A 19804-nucleotide genomic window follows, 5' to 3' on the forward strand; every position below is an offset into this window, starting at 1 on the left:
TGTAGTTGGAAATTTTCTAGCAAATAGTATTATCTTCCTGAAATTAACATTACGTTACTAGTGACTTTTCATCATTTTCCTTTCCAGCGGACTGTGGAGGACCTTTTGAACTGTGGGAGCCAAATACAACGTTTACTTCCATGAACTTCCCAGACAACTACCCTAATCAGGCTTTCTGTGAGTCATCTCTTTTCCAGGCCATGGGAACCAAGTGTATTTATCAGAGTGTCCCCTTGAGGCAGTAATAGATTAAAAAGTTGTTACATCTGGATTCACCTACATTTATGAGATCGCTTAATATAACATTAACAACAAGAATAACAAGAATAAATTGCTATTTTAAGCAATTATTTCAGGTGCTGTATTAGTGCTTAATATAATTTTTCAGTCACTTCTCACAATTCTTTCAAGCAAGTGCTATCTTATCGAATAAAGAAGGAATATACAAATTAACCATTATGCCATCACAAAGATGGTGACACCCATAGCCACAGGATGGCAGTGCCTAGTCCCCAGCCCCACTGGAGTCCCCCAGTCTTTTCAGCCCCGCTAGGGGTATTGCAAGCATATGGTGAGGTCAGACCCACCCTCAGCCCCCCAGCTGCCTAGGGCCTGCTGAAGGTGCAGGCAAGCCTCAGATGGTGCTGCTCAACTGATGCCCTAGGCTCAGGCAAGCCTCGGATAGCAGCTGCTCAGCCACCCAGGGCCACCCAAGGCTCGGGTAACCAGGGCCAGCCGAGGCTTGTGCTGCCAGCAGTGGCAGCAGCTGTGATGGGGCCATCGCTTTCCCCTGATTGCTGGGTCACCTCCCTCCCTTGAGGGCTCCAGGACTGTGAGAGAGGCAGGCTGAGCTGAGTAGCCCCACCCCCAGTGCATGAATTTTCATGCATCAGGCCTCTAATTACTATTATAATTCTCAAATTAAAATGGGAATCAAAAGAGCCAGGCTTACTCCAGGTACTACTCTCTCTTTAAAAAGAAAAAGAATATTTTATTTATTTAGAGAGAAAGGGAGAGAGAGAAACATCCATGTGAGAGTGCAACATTAATGGCTGCCTCCTGCACAACCCCCACCAGAGTTTGGGTGGAGCCCATAACCTGGGCATGTGCCCTTGAATGAGAATTGAATTGGCCAACCGCCGGTACATGGGACAATGCCCAGCCACCTGAACCATTACGGCCAGGCCAGACACTGCTCTCTTAGTCACTCTCTTTGATTGTACATATGATGCCTGAGGTGTACATAACAAGGTTGCAATTCCATAGAATAAAGTCAGTGAAAAGTATAAAGAGCGAAGAGTCAGTTGTAACATCCTCACCTTTTGCAAATATAGCCTAGAGTCAATAAGCAGCTAGAGTAATGTGATTAGATCCCCAGTAAAATAATCATAATAATAACAACAACAATAATAATTACTAAAAAGAAATCTAAGTCTAGTGAGAAGATGGTAGCTGAAACTGCACAAATTCTATTGGTAGATCATTACTCCTAAATGGAGAAGTTCATTGGAGCTGAGTAGAGATTGTCTTAAAGATGCAGTTCCTGGCTCCTCCTACAAAGATTCCACTGTGGTGGGAGAAAAAGACATGTTTTGTCCCATGGCCACACCTGGTTAGCACCATGGATCTAATCAGAGACTTCTACCAGTGAAAGAAATGGCCCCATGACAGTGAAAAACGTGCTGTTAGAAAATGTCAATTGGTCTTGCTTCAAATGATCCAGAGATAAGTATCACTTTCATAGAATAATAGAGTCACTATTTTAGGGACATATCTGATTTAAAACAATAATAAACAGCCATTAATTTAATGTGAATTGTCTGGGGAACCAGAGATAATCATCTCCACTTCACACTGAAGACATCTTTTAAACATATCACTTGTACAAAGTAATAATGCTCTGAAAAATATGAAAACTGGCGGAATACTGAAAGAACAATTTGGAGAAATCTAGTAAGGGTATTGATTTATTCAACAAACATATACTGAGCACTTTATTTGTTAGGCACTAAAGTAAGTAAAGAAGAAACAAACATAATTCATCCTAGAGGAAGCTTCAGATAAATTGTCAGGGATTACAAAATACCCAGGGTACTGTTATAATAAGGATAAAGGCAGGATGCTATGGAGGGACATGAAAGGTATGTAACAGATGGGAAGTTTAGAAGTTAGGAAACAAGAATTTTTTTTCCTTGAATCTTCAAGCAAAATTAAGGAGTAGTAAACAATGAAATTGGGGAGGGAAGGAATCTTGCATCATGTTAAGCAGTTTGGATTTCCTTCTGAGAATACTGTGGAGGCTTCCAATGGTTCACATGAAAATTGTGGTAAAATCAAGCTTGCATTTTAGATGAACCCATCTTGCTTATAGGATCAGAGATAGACGTCAAGGGAAGAGAACCATCAGCATCACCAATTAGGTAAAGAAAAACGAGTGGCTTAAACTCAGAGCGTGGCACTGGAGACTCAGGAGGAAATGAGACCAAGGGATTGGGGAGATAGCATCGGCTGGCCTGGGTGATTGGTTGGCTGTGGTAGGAGAGAGGAGGTCAATGAAGATGCAGAGGTTTGTGGTGTAGACAACTGTGAGTGAATAATTAGTGGTGCCATTTACTGAGATAGCAAGGATAAGAAGAGAAATGAGCTTAGGGAGGAAATAATTTCATATTCTATTTATTACATGTATGAGTTTGAGATACTAGTACATGCAGTCATACACAATAGTTTATCTACTTCATAAGAAAAGCGCAGAAAATAAACCTGAAAGTCATTACTATGTTGATGAAATGATCTTCTTTATGAGTGAATAAGAACATGAAAGGCATGAGGAAAGGACTTAGAACGGAATCTAAAGAATAAATTGTTTAAGAAATCAATAAAGAACAAGGAGTGTTTCTTGATTCTAAGGCTGGCAATGTTCTTTTATTTTGTTTTGTTTTGTTTTTCAAAATGAACTACCAGTAAACGACGTGTTTAAGTAATGGCAAAATCACTTAAAGAAATACCAAAGTTTCCTTGTCCTACAAATTGCATTTTAATCACCCCGTTTTCCTGTAAAATGAATCAGGAGAAATAAGATAATGAAACTAGAATATTAATATCGTTGATGTTTATTAAATGTAGATTGCAGGAGCAAAATACTATTTGCAAGCTTTGAGTAAAGTATGCCATTTTATATAAAATAAAACAAATTCAGTTTCAGTAAATCACTTCAAATTTTACTGAAACTTTACTATAAATACTCATCACTAGACCAATATATTTCCTCACATACTCAGAAAAAAACAACAGTTTGGAGTATTGGTTTTCATAAAATAGTTTAAATATATATATTTCATAAAATAGTTTAAATATACACATATATATATATTTGAAAGTGTTTTTGAAATTCTCAAGGGAGTTAAGCTTTTAAGTAAAATAAAAAGAAGCATGTTCTATGCTAAGTGTTATTATTTATTACTCTTAAGGTGTTTGGAATTTAAATGCACAAAAGGGAAAGAACATACAACTTCATTTTCAAGAATTTGACTTAGAAAATATTGCGGATGTAGTTGAAATCAGAGATGGTGGAGGAAATGAGTCCTTGCTCTTAGGTAAGTCTGTAGTATAAATATTGTGACAATTGTATGGCTCAAAACGTTGGACTGATGGAGAGAGCGTTTCCCAATAAATGAAATCGTGCTTTTAGTTCCTACTAGCAAGTGTTAATTCCCTACAATAAGCATTACACCTTGGAGACTAAGAGCTAAGGACACCTGCTATGCACTTTTCTATGCATTGTGTGAACATCAGGTGCCCAGATATAACTACTAAATCAAATTTTATTATATACCAAACTAACAAAACAAATTGCATTCATTATTTTTTTAATTGTCTTTGTCTCTAATTTACTAGCTGCTTCTAATAAGTTTCTAAAAATTTGACCAAAATTTTTCCCCACAATCAGTAATTTTAAATAAACATGGGGAAAATGTACTATTCTAAAGGAAATTATTGTGCCTGGATTATAAAATATATCTGTCAAATATAATCATTGATATTGAACTACTACCAATTTTTAAGGAAGATTTATCTCTAGCTAAGTCATATATTAAAGTATAAACATGTATAATGGGTCAACTGAAATGCATGAACAGCACACTTTGAAGGTAAAAGTGTTTTATAACTGTGCTTTGCACTCATTTAAACCATTTTCTGTAAAATCTGGCCCGATGCAATCAGGTTGCAAGCACATGAAAATGTGACCAACGAATGAAGACTACAGAGGGCACTTTCCACAGTAATGAAGGGGCAGATTGTTGCCGAGGGTTCCCTAGTTATATTAATCTAGCACCCATCACATGGGTTTCTTCAGCAAAATCCTACAAAGTTCTAGATTGAGAGGTTGTTTGTTGTGAAAGGCTTTTGAGAGCCACACACAAGACAAATAATCAATAAAATAAGCAGTGGGGCCAGGTCAGTGCTGGGAAGAACTGAGGAACTTCACAAGCGACTTTCTTATGTACAATTTATAAAAAAAAACATTTTGTCGCATTGTCCTAATAAAAACTTCAGCCCTAACTGGTTTGCTTCAGTGGATAGAGTATCAGCCTGCAGACTGAAGGGTCCCAGGTTCGATTCTGGTCAAGGGCCTGTACCTTGGTTGCAGGCACATCCCAGTAGGAGGTGAGCAAGAGGCAACTGATCGATGTTTCTCTCTCATTGATGTTTCTAACTCTCTATCCCTCTCCCTTACCATCTGTAAAAAAATCAATAAAATATATTAAAAAAAAAAAAAAAACTTCACCACTTATATGTATAAAAATCATTGAAAAATGATAATTCCTAAAGGATCTCAGAATCCTAGTTTTCACATTTGTAGGCAAACAGTTCTTTTGAAACAGACTTGCTTTCAGGGATCCAGAATATAAATTATTTAATCATATGAATGCATTTTTAATTTGCTTAAGCCTTTAATGTTTAGTAGAGTATTTCATTGTTTATGCAACCCCTAAATCACAGGGGTTATTGAAAACTACCATTTAGGTTTATATAATCTGTTTCTCATTAATCCATCCTTCAGATCAGGTAAATGATTCAACTCACACAAAAAAAGTCAAATAAGTTTGGACAAAGTTATTAAGGGAGACTATATTCTCCACTGTTTCATAACGGTTTTAGAAGCATCCAGATAATCATATTTCTGGGATAACATGAGCTTGAATAGTAGTGGTGCCTCTCAGCCAGAGAATGTTATGAGAAATTCATCATTAAAGTATAGAGCCACAAAAACCTCAAGTAATATCGGAAAAGATCATTAGAGAATTTGGCTTCCAAGAAGCAGTGTCCAGAATGTAGAAGAATGTACCCATTGCATGGAACTGAGAAAATGGGTATATTTCTTTCTAGACCCAACAGATCATCTGACAGATTCTCTTGTTTTCCTTTGGAGCAGCTGTGTACACAGGGCCTGGCCCAGTGAAGGATGTGTTTTCAACCACTAACAGGATGACGGTGCTTTTCATCACTAACGATGCACTGACAAAGCGGGGGTTTATAGCCAACTTCACCACAGGCTATGGCTTGGGTATTCCAGGTGAGTGCACTTGGCATTACGTGTTGCATTGTAACTTTGGGAGCAAAACGATAAAAGCATATAGGACTGCCCTAGGCTCAGTGGATAGAGCGTCGGCCTGTGGACTCAAGGGTCCCAGGTTCAATTCCAGTCAAGGGTATGTACCTTGGTTGCAGGCACATCCCCAGTAAGGGGGTGTGCAGGAGGCAGCTCATCAATGTTTCTCTCTCTCTCATCAATGTTTCTAAATCTCTATCTCCCTTCTTCTTCATAAAAAATCAATAAAATGTATTTTTTTTTGAAAAAAGCATATAGGACTTTAAGGCCTAAATACGTTTCAATCTTTGCATTCTATAAAACACTCATTTTCCTCATCTTATAAAAGGTTTTCTTTGTCCCTTTACATCTGTTTAGCCACTACCTGAATATGTTCAAAGCAGGAATCCACATCGTTTTTCAACAAATCTATTTGGCCCTTCGCTGGTGTGTGAAGAGTCAGTGGATTTTACTCACTGAAGTGGGCCATTTTAAATGTTGCAAATCGGGTTGTTGGCACTGTGAGGAAGGAGGACTGTCTGTCACATTCCCTTTGCCAAGAGCATTTTTAGAGAACAGCAGGGAGACAGGCAAGTGAGCTGTTTGAATGCCAACAACATCCAATTAAAAGATTAACATCGTTAACTTCTTAGAGACAACCAGGGTAAAGCCAATTCTATGAAGAATGAAGGAATTTGATGCTGATTTTTGCTGGTATGCACAACCTTCTAACCTCCTATCTTTATTTTATATTCATGTCATAATTAGCAGGAGCATAAAGAACAAAATTGTTTCCTGCCTGCTCACCACAGATACATCTATCCTATATAATACAAGGGTGATATGCAAATTGACCCTAAAGGTGCAACAATAACCAGTTGCTATGATGCTCACTGACCACCAGGGGGCAGACGCTCAACGCAGGAGCTGCCTCCTTGTGGTCAGTGCACTTTCACAGCAGGGAGCACTGCTCAGCCAGAAGCTAGTTCATGGATGACCAGCACAGAGGCAGTGGCAGGAGCCTCTCCCGCCTCTGTGGCATCACTAAGATGCCCAACTAATGGTCCAAGCCAACAGGTAGACATACCCTGAGGGCTCCAACACTGCCAGAGGGATGTCTGACTGCCAGCTGAGGCCCAATACCCCAAGGGAGCAGGCCGAGGCCGGCAGGTGGACATCCCCCAAGGGCTCCTGGACTGAGAGAGGGCGCAGGCTGGACTGGGGGGGACACCCTCACCCTGAGTGCACAAATTTTCATGCACCAGGCCCCTAGTATCTTTTTATTCATCTGTGATATAACTCTCTGCATTTAACAATCTACAGGGAACTTTTTCTCACTTGCTGCTCCTCTTGGACTATGATTTTTCTTATGCTACTGCCCACGACTCCATGGTTCTCTCTGGGGGCAAATACATCAGAAAGACAGAATATAGGTTACTGCCTCTATCTATCTTTCCCTTCCCTAGGAGAGCGTGGCCAGTTTGTCTTTAATTAGAATATCTAGAAAAGAGGTAGGTTGGGAGCTTTGATCCTCATCTGGCCTATTATCCAATCCCAGATCCATCTGTGCAAATACCTGTTCTTCCACTCACACCTGGCCTGGACCTGTGGCCGCATGACAGAAAGCTGTATGCTTTCAGCTTTATAGCAAATATGAAAATTGACCTGTATGTTATCTATCCCCATCCCCCCCACTTGAATAGAAGCGACAATAATTATGAGAGTCTGCAATGGAAGTGCAGGAAAAACATAAAGCCACAACTTGAAAACAATAGGCATCTCTAAAGGGAAAGAACCAAAGCTTACAGTGAAAGGTATAATGGGGGAAATTTTATAAATCCTGGATATGATTGAAGTGACATAAAAATCACGAAATCTTACTGTTGGGTGTAAAAAATTAATAAGCAGGCCAGCACTGTAACTTTCTTGTTTAAATTTTAAAATTTCAAAAGGAAGACTTTGAGTCAAAAGTTAGACAATCTTTATATGTTGCTGATTTCATAATAAATACTTAAAAACAGTAGAGTGGTATTTCTAAGTCTTTAAGGAGGAACTGCTGCAATAAAAAATGTATAGGCATCAATATCATTCATATTTGAATGATATTGAATTATGTGCTCAGTTCTGCAAAGTATCTTCAAATAGAGCAAGCAAGTGCCTAATACCTATTGTACTGGATGCAAGCGTCTCCCAACTTTTTTCTAAGAATAATGTCATGGAAAGAACTTTTGAAAGAAGTATTATATTTTCAAAGAAATGAGATGAACATTTAAACCAACTAAACTATAAAAAAATATTTCTAATCAAAAGGGAGAAAACTTATTCAGAACTCCAAACAATTGAAATGATGATTGGCCATTCCACCACCTACAACAGAGAAAACATCTAAAAACAAAATTTTAGAGAATGGTTAGTCTTTAACCCATATTTTAAATTTTAAGTGAAGAGGGAAGAAAGAAGTGGAAAAAGAATAAGTTGTGAAAAGGCAGACAGCAATACTAGTAAATCTCTTCTATTGAAAATATTACAGTCACTGGTTTTTATCAGAGTTTCATAATGAGATAAATACCCCACCAAGGATTCTGAAAAATATTATAAGCAATTTCTATTTATGATAAAAGCCGAAAGAGCATAAACTATTGCTTCCCACACAAAATAGAGACCGGATTTTATGGTGTGGAGGTGGGTTATATTGGTTTGCCCTTTTGCTAGATTTCAGCTGCTATGATGATGTTATTTAGGGAGTAAATCATTTAGAGAAGATTCCTTTGACTGAAGTTAGAGCAGAGTCTTCCATGACCATTGCTGTGAGGTGAGTATGCTGGGGATGTGTTTTCTCATTCCTCCTGGACACGGGACAGATGCTGCTGGGGAGCAGAAAATTGAATGATTGAGTTGTCATCAGCACAGTCTTCTCCCAGAGAGATTTTTAACACCAAAAAAAAAAAACCCTGAAAAGCAATTATAGGAACAGGGAATTGGCAGCGGAAGATAATCAAGCTGGCAATGAAAAGAGAGGTTGGGCACACATATCTGTTTATATTGGTGCTCTGCTTGGCTGGTCATTTTGGGGAAGAGTGTAAAAGGGATATCATAAATGTTCAGCATTTTTGTGCTTCATTTATCTTCTGAGATATTTTTGGGACAACTTCCAAAGTCTGTATTTGAAATGTAAAACAATTAGATACCCTGTTTTTGTATCTCCTATGTCCTATTTGTAACATTTCCGGTTACATTCAACTGGAATGTAGGAAGTATAGATTTATTAAGATCGGTCGCCTTCAAATGTCTCCTTGTGGCTCTGATATCCAGAGTCTTCATGTGGAAGTTAGCTGTACGTATCGGGCAACTGTGGAAGTGGCAGCTGATTACATTGAAGGTTTAGAGCCCTCTCTAGATTGTGGGGCATGTGCCTTAGAGATCAATTGCACTTCATCTAAAACTGAGCATATGTTGACTAAATGAGGCAGGGTTCCTGGAGACTTCATAAAAAGGATATGGGGAAATTCATTTCTTAGCAATATTTTTTTTCTCTCTCTTGCCACTATGAGTATAAAACGATCAGAAATAAGATTTCAGAGACCACAGAGAATTAAACTTTCGAACTAAAGACTTCTTAATGAAGCTGAACTGCTATATGTTGTTGAAAAGAATAAGAATCCAACTCATGCATGTAAAGAACATTTTAAAGAGTTTATTTAGGCATCTCCTCAGAATGTATTACTTCTCGTCAGTTCAGTAACAACAGACCATTTTTCCCCATTCAGCAATTTTTCATTCAATGCATTCCTCTTACAGAAACAAGTTAATTTTCCTAGACTCCTAGCATATAACCTTTAACATCTTTCACTAGAGCACAAAAAGGAATTACAATTTTCAAATCTTTACAAATGTTTTTATTCATATGTTAATCCAGATATTGAAACTTCCATTCAACAAATATGTGTTTTTTCAATTAAATAGAGCTTGACTATACTAGTAAAAAAGTAAAATTATCAGTCAGTTTATCTATGGTTAAATTACTGGCATTGAGACATAATGATTTTACATAATGACTTTAACAAGCTATGAAAACAAGGTAATGAGATAATTTAAAAATAGCTAGTGGTGACTAACATTCTATAAGTATATTAAGATATTTGATCATAGATATGTAATTAGGCTGTCAACTTTTTAAATAAATATAACAATATTAAAGTACAGATTAGATGAAATAAAATATGGAAATACAAACACATGTACACCACGTTTTAAACCTTCCATTTTCTAAAGGAGAAGTAATATTAGAAAGATAAATTATAAAGGTAACTAAAATATTAATGTTTGCCTGTAGAAGATTTAGTTGTCTTTACCCATTTATTATCTCACTAATCTGGTTAAAAATATGTGTTCAAGAAACAAATTGATAATTACATTTACAAGAACCCCCTTAATAGTATTACATTTGATATATGTAACCTTCCTCTCTCATAGGGCAAAAATTTGTAGAAATAACCAACCAGACCATGTATTCCTTAAAATACATTTTTATTAAGATAACTTAGATTTGCATTGAAAAAACATAATTTTTCAAAGTTGAAAATAAGGTACACAAATAGCTCCAATTATTGTTGTCAGATATCCAGAGGAATGGATTAGGTATGACTTCTTGTTCTTTATATGGTTACCTGGAAGGTAAAGAAATACATTTGGCATCTGGAAGAAAAAATATTAACTTAAAATTATCAATGCAAAGGATGACTTTTAAATGTTACTATTTTTGTTCTTAAAAATGTTATTTATCTCCCTATCTGATTTGTCTCAGTAGATAGAATGTCAGCCTGTGGACTGAAGGGTCCCAGGTTCGATTCCAGTCAAGGGCACATGCCCGTATTGTGGGCTTGATCTCCAGTAGGGAGCATGCAGGAGGCAGCAATCAATGATTCTCTCTCACCATTGATGTTTCTATCTTTATCTTTCTCTCCATTCCTCTCTGAAATCAATAAAAATATACATATTTTTAAAAAGAATGTTATTTATTGAGTATTCAATGTATTCATATTAACATGCTAAATATATTTTATTTTTTAACTTACTTTCATGATACACATAAGACATAAATAAGACTAGTTTCCATTGGAGAGTCAAGGAAACTGATTCTCAGAAAGATTTTAATTTATTTGGTCCTGGTCAAAAATAAATAAAAAGGAAATGGTTAAATTGCAGATCAAACCAAGGTCATATGATTAGTAAGCCCATGGTTTAACTACCATTCAACTTCAAATGAGATGTATTTGGTATATTAATAGGAATACATTGAACCCTCAGTGAGTAGGAATTGGTTGTGCTGGAGCACCCCTCACTTGCTGTGCTCAACGACACCATTTCCCCCTCTCCCACATGGAAGTACTCCCCTCAATAACTACATGTAGACTATTTTTTTAGGAAAAGAAACTAATCGTTTTTCTAAAATAACTTGAAATAGGTGATGATGGGTATTGATAGTTGCTGGACAAGTTTTTTGTTTTGTTTTGTTTTGTTAATAAGTATACTATAGAAACTCTTTATTAGAGCGTAATATTATCATCAGTGCTCTCAGATTTGGGGCTTCAATCTAGATTCTAAAACAACACAAATTACTATTTCTTTTCAAGTGCCATTACATTTGGTCATCATAACTTGAGAGTCTGTGGAGATTAGTACAATTAACTTTAAAACCATTTTAACTTAAATTGTGTCTCCTTGAAAACAATATAATAGTTCATGGTCAATTTTCTCTTATAGCTTTTAAAATACAGATTTCCCTTTTCCTTCTTTTTATCAAATGCTCTGGCTTCCTGGTTATGCCTATCAATGTGCAGTGCAGGAAAAGAGGCATTAGGCCCCTCCCTACCCAACCATTATCTTCCTCCCAAATCCCACGTGGCACCCCACAGAGACCCTGATATCAGCTTGTAGCTATGCCTCTTAAGCCATAATTTAAAAACAGTTTGAGCCCGGCCAGGTGGCTCAGGGGTTGAGCATCCACCTATGAACTAGGAGGTCACAGTTTGATTCCCAATCAGGGCACATGCCGGGGCTGTGGGCTCCATCCCCAGTGTGGGGCGTGCAGGAGGCAGCCTATCAATGATTCTCTCTCATCATTGATGTTTCTATCTCTCTCTCCCTCTCTCTTCCTTTCTGAAATCAATATAAATATTTTTTAAAAAACACTTTGAGGGAAGTAAACCCTTTTCTGAGTGTCAGATTACAGATGTCTCCTTAAAACCAAACAAACAATTCCAGGGAACAGCATCACCCACTCCTTTCAAACAATGACTCTTCCCAGTAGATGTCTTTCTGCACAACTCAAACTCTGGAAACCAACTCCAGCCTCCAGAACTACTTAGTTGCTTCTTGTCCAATCTCTTCATTTTTTCTCCTATTTCTTCATGTGCTAAGCACATTCCGTGACTCCAAAGCTGCTTTTGCAGTTCAGCCCACAAATTCCTTTGCAGAGTTTCCATTTCCTTCTTATGACTTTTTCCCAGCTGGCTACACTCTGAGTTTCCAGCCTGGTCCAACTTTGGTCCCACCAAAAGGCAACATCCACATTTTTATAAAGTAAAGGATTGGAGGTATCATTTTCATGGTGAAGCCAAGAGTTCTTTCTATGTTTGGGTAGCACTTCAGTGGTTGTTGCTTGTATGTTCATTCTGGGATGGAGAAATTTATCAAAGAAAGATTAACAAAGATTGTGAGGGAAGGGTGTGTCATGACCCATGCTCTGATGTCAAGGAGATGCTTGAGGTTCTGTCCACAGTCTTCTCAAGGCCTGTCTCTGGCTTTGACACTATTCTTTCTGAGACGTTCTGAACAACTATGTGTATAGTCTTATTCAATAGCAAAGTTGGCTCACCCACATGCTGCTTCAAGGGGCTTGTTTAAAGGGACAAAAATGGGGTGGATACTCCACAATCCTCTATTTGTCATTGCTTTATCTTATACAATAAATATTTCCCCATAGAGCCCTGCAAGGAAGACAGTTTTCAGTGTAAGAATGGAGAGTGTGTTCCACTGGTCAATCTCTGTGACAGTATTCCACACTGTCAGGATGGCTCCGATGAAGCACACTGTGGTATGTATGCTTTACTTTTAGGAAAATACTTTTGTCACATTAGCCTCTAAATTTGGATTCTAAAAATGTGAAAGGAAGATTATAAATGTGTTTCTTGGGACATGTTTTCATGCTTTGGCATATGGGCATCTCCCAATGATGTCAGCACCTCTGTTCTCACTCTAGGTAAAAGTTACAATGCAGGCCCCAATTATTTATTTTTTGTTTAAATTTACTACACTTAATAACTAAGTCGAGGACAACCCATATTTAGGGAGAAAGCATAAAATACCATGGAGAGACAATAGCCCACACCACTTGAGCGCCACTCCTATTAAAGATTATACTCTGAGCATTGCCTATATGTAGAGGCACATCTTTATTTATAACTGGTTTTCTTAGGCATGGTTCTTTCATTCCTGTTTCTTCATAATCTACTAAGTGAGTTAGCCCCACTCCAAATCTTTATAATATCATGAGTAATGGCTACTTTTACTATGAATTACTTTTGTCTCTAAGCAAATATTGAATGCTACTTATTCTGTGCCATGCACTGTAGCTTAACATATAAAAGAATTAGCTCTATTTCAGCCATGAGAAAACTGTTATAGAAAGAGGAAAATGAAGTCCACCAAATTTGTATTTTCAACTGGGGCCTTTCAACATGCTCTGAAGAAAAATTACAACCAATCTCTAAACTCTAAATAATAAGAACATTGCACGTTTAGTTCAGAGTCCATCCTTTACCTGTATCAACTTCTGTCAAAATGGCCCTGTGTCTAATCTCTTTAGTGCGTCTCTTCAATGGCACGCTGAGCAACAATGGTTTGGTGCAGTTCAGGATCCAGAGCAAATGGCATGTAGCTTGTGCTGAGAACTGGACCACACAGATTTCAAATGATGTTTGTCAGCTGCTGGGACTAGGGTAAGTAATTCTACTCAGCTCTCCTTTTGAGATTCTCAGACTTTTGAATTGGTATCAAGCTGGGTTTATTAAGATATTTAAATTTATGGAATTTAGAAAGTACATACAAGCAAAAGGGAGAAAAAAATCTTGATTACCCCATTCTCAAATTACATTCCACTATTAATAGTTTTTCAATAAATATGACATAAATATAAGTATATAGGAAGATTATAAAATCATGCAAACTAATACATTATGTTCTACTTTATAGCCTACTTATATGTGCATATTTCTGATATCATTAGCTATATTCTATAGGTTATTACTTTAAAGAAATTAAATATTTCTTTGTATGCTATATCATAATACATATAACTAATTACAAGCATGCAGAGAACATACTTTTCCTATATTTTTGTAACATGTTTATAATATTTTTCTTATTGTTGTTGTTTTGGAAATTTTATAGCAGTGTAATTGTTATGAGAAAAGATATGTAAAAGTTTAAGACTTTCCCAAAAAGTATGTCAACAGTATCTCAAAAGTTGTCTAATTATGTCATTTTTTTTTTTCCTGCACTGAATTGGGGAATGATTTTTCTAATTTGTTCTAAAAGATTATGCAAAGTTACAAAGAGATATAATTTCAGTCCACATCTACAAATACCCTCAGCATTTGGCAATTATCTCAGCTTTTAATAATTCATAAAAAAATAGAATTGATTGCTTTCCCTGTAAGGGGCCCTTCTTTCTAATTTATTAGTAAGTCATATAATAGACTTCATGCTATACAGCACAGATTTTTAAAATTTATTTTCAGATGTTTATTTTTTAACCCAAAACATATTTTCCACTAGAAATACCATCAGTATAATGGTAAGGTTTACATGTAACCCATAATGGCTAGTCTACAGTAGACTGGGAGAGTTACACTGTTTATTATTATCAAGTGCCTAGCAATCACATAGACATATTTTACAATAGGAAAATGTGTTGAGGCTCCAGTCAGAGTGTCAGAAATGCTCTGTAACTTTTTACAATTGGATTGAAAGCTATCAACGCCCTTTGCCTCCTAAAGTGCTGGTCCTTCAGAATGGGAACTCCCCAACTCCAAGGCTCATTCAAGTGCTGTCAGGCTCAGTAGAAAGTCAGTCTCTATCAAGAGGAGCAAATGAGTGTTATCAGCCATTATGTAAATAATTATCACTTTGGTTTGTACCTATTAGTTAGAATCTTCCTGCACTTTGTATATATTATCCTTTTTGCTATACGTTGTACCATGTATTCCAACAAAAACCCTTTCAACATGAGAGGGCTTGGAGACATATGGAGTCTTGAAGGCAGGTGAGTTACAGGGAAATGATGGTTTTTGCATGAAGAGTCAACCAAACACCAAAACTGACAGTTGATTTTCTTATTCTCACTTCAAGCAAGGCACTGAGTAAATGGTATTGATTCCAGGCTCCCACTTCAATGTTGATTTTGGTTCAGTGGTGAGTGCCTACAGGTGAGGTCCTAGGAAGTCATTTGCTTCCACTACTAGAGTTGCCAATGATGCTGAAGGACTGTTTTACAGACTCAGGAACTTAGTAAAGAGTAGGCTGAGGAGACTGGTACCTTGACCTCGTTTCCATGGCTGATGAATCTGCAGGATATGTACAATGAGCTTTTGCCACCTTTTTAAGCATCTCTGTATGGTTATAAACATAAGAGTTTTTTTTCTACTGTGGTTTGCGAATCTTCCCTTGTTTCCTGGAGGACATGGGGGATTAAGATGAGTCGTTTATAAAGATCAAAAAGGTCAGCATCTTCTTCGACAGACATTTTCTTTTAGTGAATTTGAATGACATTTGTTGAGTGGTAGCAGAGTACAGAACCCTACATGGCATGAGAGAATGGACTGGAAAGGAAACATATATTTTATTACTTTTTAACCGTTTCTAAAATAAATATATCATGTTGATTCCTCCCGGATCGGAAATCTAAGCATTAGCAATGATACTGTGTCTGTCCCATGGATGAATAAGACATTACTTCTGCTTCAAATGCAGTAGGGATAGACACATAAATAGGTCATTACAATATAATGTGATAAAGTCTGTGTGCTCTAGGAGAACCTGCTCCGTTTGTTGCATGTCAGGAAAGGCCTCCTAGAAAATGGCCAGGGCTGAGTGAATGACAGCCAATTCCACACACTGTGCGCTGTCTATTTACATGTTTTCCCCAGGCAGATTCTCCTCTCGAGTTCACTGACCTCATTTCCTATGAATCACACTCCTTCCATCTGGAGACAGGGACAGAGAACTAGATTTTTTTTTAATGTGTGTAAAGCAAACAGTACATCCCACTGCCTTTGATGCAATGTTTTTGGTGAAGGTCAGACACTCGCTTTCTTCAGAAATGAGTCAGGTAATCTCTGCAAAGACTTTAATCTTCAGGCCTGCACCTATTAAATAGTCTCTGTAGTGCCCTGGTAATTGAAAGAAAGTTATAGCCTTAATGAGAATTTGTCTGGACTGGAAACTCGGTGAGCTTAAAATGATGTGTTTGGTACCCTGGAAAGTAATTTAGCAGTCAATTTATTAAAAAGGCACTGTGGTCTCTCAAGATTATTTATGCAGATAGGCTGCAAAACGCAATTCCCCGAAGATTCTAGTCAATCGTAGGAGGCAGATTTCATCAGCCTTCCCTTTTCAAAGTGAAACATTTCCATTCCCTGCCATTTAGAGCATGCATAACTAAAAAGTACCTTGGACAACATTTTCATGTCTCTGATCAAAGCATTTTATTCTGATGCAAGAATAAATGTTCAGAGCACTTGAGTGGTGATTTTTAAGGTGATAACTGTGGTTCTTAGTGAAGCACTCTGCACTGTCGCTTACCCGGTGAATGAACTGTGCAATTGATTTGCCTTGCTAAGCCATTAAAAACTAGAAGTCATTATTCTCCTATAAAAAGTATTTCCAACTGCTCAACTTTTAAATGATGCTGTATTTCTCTGAAACCAGGAGCAATTTTGTTTAAAACTAATCAAATCTAATATATTTTCTTCCTGCTTTCTTTCAATATTTTTCTTCTTTCTCTTTTCTTATTTTTTTTCTTATTTTTACTCCCTTCCTTATTTCCTTGCTCTCTCCCTCCTTTTCTCTCTTCTTTCCTTCCATTCTTTTCCTTTTTATATAAAATGATCTTTTCAAAAGAAAGGGGAATGACTTATAGAAAAATATATGCAGTAAGGTTAACAGTGGTAGGTGAAAATAATGCCCAAGAAAAAAAAAAAAAAGAGGCAAACCTATGAAACATTCAGGGTCGGCATAATTATTAATATTTGTGTCTGAGATTTCTGGAAACCCACACACACAAAAAGGAAAATATTAAAAATCACATGACTTTAATTCTGAGATAACACACATGCCACCATCCATAAGGAAGACAGGTTTCCCCCGACACTAAATTCTAAAGGAAGTGTTGTATATATGTCCTTATATCATAATAACACATTGAAAGAAATAGGTGCACTGAGAAAACTTCCTAGTAAATGTGGAGGTGTATGTTGTATGCCTGATATTCAACCATGAACTCCAGTGCCAGCTGAGAAAATAATGTTACAGATGGTTGGAGAGCGGGAGAGGCTTCACCCATTCCCCTCTCCTTTAGTTCTTCTGGCCGGACTAGTTATAAAATAATAAAATTGACACAAGGCTGGATTAGCAGGAGAAAAAACACAAACAAACAATTTAATACTTGTGCACAGGAGAGTCACAATATAATGCCCAAATCATAAAAGGAGGCTTGAAGAAGTGGGGAAACCAGGCACCTTCCTATCCTTTTTGGACAATAAATTTGTGAGAAACTGATAAAAAAAAAAAAAAAAAAAAAAAAAAAAAAAAAAAAAGCAAGTTGGTGCTCATTAGAAAGGAATCTATGCAGGGTTGGATATTCCTGAGAGAGGAATCTAAACCAAGTTTGGGCTTGGGTAGTAAATCAGTGAAGGTGTTTGTTTACACAGGCTTCCCAGCTCTGGATTCTATAACTCTTGTGACAAGGTTGTCTCTCTCAGCCCTTCAGAAGGAAGGGCATCTATCATAGAGATTTATTTCCTGCTTTTTAGAGGAGAGTCAGAGAGCTCTTCTTGCTCTTGCTGTTTCTCTGGTGATTTTAGTACTAAATAGTGGATATGGCATTGTAGAATATCTTAGGGCAGCCTACCCTGGGCCTCAACAAAATGAATCAAGGATATACAGCAATGGATTAAGGCCAAATTGTCTAAGGTGTTGTCCATAGATCCTGTTTCCGACAGTCCCCCATCAGTATCCCTTCCTTCAGCCATAGTTTTGGGAGGAGATGCCAAGTTTGCCTCCTTCCCCAAACCATTCCATCTGTAAGATAACGGAGAGCAGCTACAGGCTGGCCCATCAACCTCTCGTTTGTTCTTCATTCGGTAGCGTCACCCATTGGACCAGCTGGGACCTCGGTTCTTTTCATCGATGTAGAAGGGATGTTAAGATCCATGAAAATGAAAGTATTATTGAAATGTATCTTCAATAAACCCCATTTTGCTTTACTTTCATTTTCATTGACCTTAAAATCCCTTTATAATACATCGATGAAAAGAACTGATGCATTCCAAAAGAGAGGACCAGTCTAGAGAGTGCATGGCCCCATCCCCTGCGCTTAAAAGAGAGATTTTCTAGGTGGAGACTTCCATTTGCATTCAGGGATGATTGACAGAAACTATCTTTCTTCTGGGCATGCCCTTACCCATAATGCATATAGAAAAACCCCACAGGGGGAGGAGTCAAAAGGAAAATGCAAATTATATTATAATTAGTCCAGGACCTAATAAGGTCACATTGAGGTCATGCCCTTTTCCCCTGAGCATGGTGGAAGAACCTGCCCACTGGTGGTCTGTTGGGCCTGCATAGAAAGGCAGTCTGAAGGCAATGTTGGTCCATCCCTTGTTCAGGACGCCTGGGCTGGCCCCACCCCAGTCTCTCAAGTCTAACTTCCTCCCTAACAGTAGGTTGCACAAAAGAGGAAATTGATGAAGTGAAGATCATTTCTTCTCTTGGTACTTCTTTCCTTCTGTGCGCTATAGAATTTTAAGAGTCGAGGTCAGAAAACCTAAGATGAATCAAGCTTACCTGTTGGCTAAAAGCTATCACGGTGCTGGGGGCGTGCTAGGTGTGCTGCTCTAAATGTGGACAATGAACAAGCAGTTGTAGTTGAAGTGTGTCTGGTGCGTAAGGGGAGGCTTCACCACCCTTTGCCTTAAAATCCTTTTAACTCACGGATCCCCAGCCTATTAAAATGCTCTCCCTTACCTTCTGCCCTGCCAAATCCATCCTCATTCTTTCCCTCCGATCTGAAAAGGAACTTCCCTTCTTCTCTTTAAAAAATCCTTTTCAGCCTAATCCCACCTGGCTCAATTCATTACATAAACCTTTCGGGAGTGTGAAATGAGCTCCAGGGCCTGGCTGCTGCTTTCACAGCATCTGTTATTCTTTTTAGCTTTAATGTGTCCCAAAGCTTCAAACATCCCTGCCTAAGCTCCTGCTTTAGGGAGGAATGCTTATCACAGCTAACAGTCTGGGGGCGAGACAAAGAGGGAAACCTAAGCAGGGCCTGAGGAGGAAGGCAGATTTAATGCCGTGCAGGACGCCTTGGGAGAGCCTGCTTTCTTTCTAGAATCCATCTCTGAGTGTAAGTATTTTTATATACTTGGTATACAACCTCAAAAATAATAATAATGAGTCGCATCTGTGTGCGTTTTATTTTACTCTCTGAAGCCAGGGAGCCCGGGAGGGTGCACAGCCTATAAAAATGGAAATAAAGATTTAGAAGTAGGTAGTCAGGAGGCATTAGCATGTCAAAAAGACATGCTATCTGGGTTTTTCTATGTGATACCAAACTCCTGATTCCCAGAAGCTATGCAAATATGTGATAGAGTTATCTGAATCTGCAGAGCTGAGCCAGTTGTCAGGGTTTAAAATATGCCAACTCTAGTTGTAATCTGGACAGAGTGCCTCTCTAAAAATTAACAACTAATTTCCTTGCAAGAAAAAGAAATTGAGGCAGGAATTCAGTTGCATGTTTAATATATGCAGAACTTAATATAATGTATTCTCTCTTAACAGTTTAAGTTTTTAGTTCTGAGATTTTGTTTTTCAAAGAGTGACCGAATAAAATTGCTAATCTTTTATTTTGCCAAGAACATTTTAAATGTATTTTTA

The 19804-nt window shown here is 37.7% G+C and overlaps 1 protein-coding gene across 1 annotated transcript in view; it reads left to right on the forward strand.

The window, feature by feature from the left end:
• TMPRSS15 (transmembrane serine protease 15) overlaps positions 1-19804 on the forward strand; it is a gene marked incomplete at its 5' end in the record, with an annotated part of 105809 nt that overhangs the window by 64045 nt on the left and 21960 nt on the right. The window contains 5 exons of the mRNA XM_084874325.1: positions 88-177; positions 3468-3593; positions 5435-5575; positions 12576-12686; positions 13458-13590. Of these exons, the coding sequence (XP_084730451.1) occupies positions 88-177; positions 3468-3593; positions 5435-5575; positions 12576-12686; positions 13458-13590 (601 nt within the window). The remainder of the gene's footprint in view (positions 1-87; positions 178-3467; positions 3594-5434; positions 5576-12575; positions 12687-13457; positions 13591-19804) is intronic.

This window comes from Pipistrellus hanaki (assembly GCF_964339955.1).
Source record: "Pipistrellus hanaki genome assembly, chromosome: 2".
In the NCBI taxonomy this organism is placed as follows: Eukaryota; Metazoa; Chordata; class Mammalia; order Chiroptera; family Vespertilionidae; genus Pipistrellus; species Pipistrellus hanaki.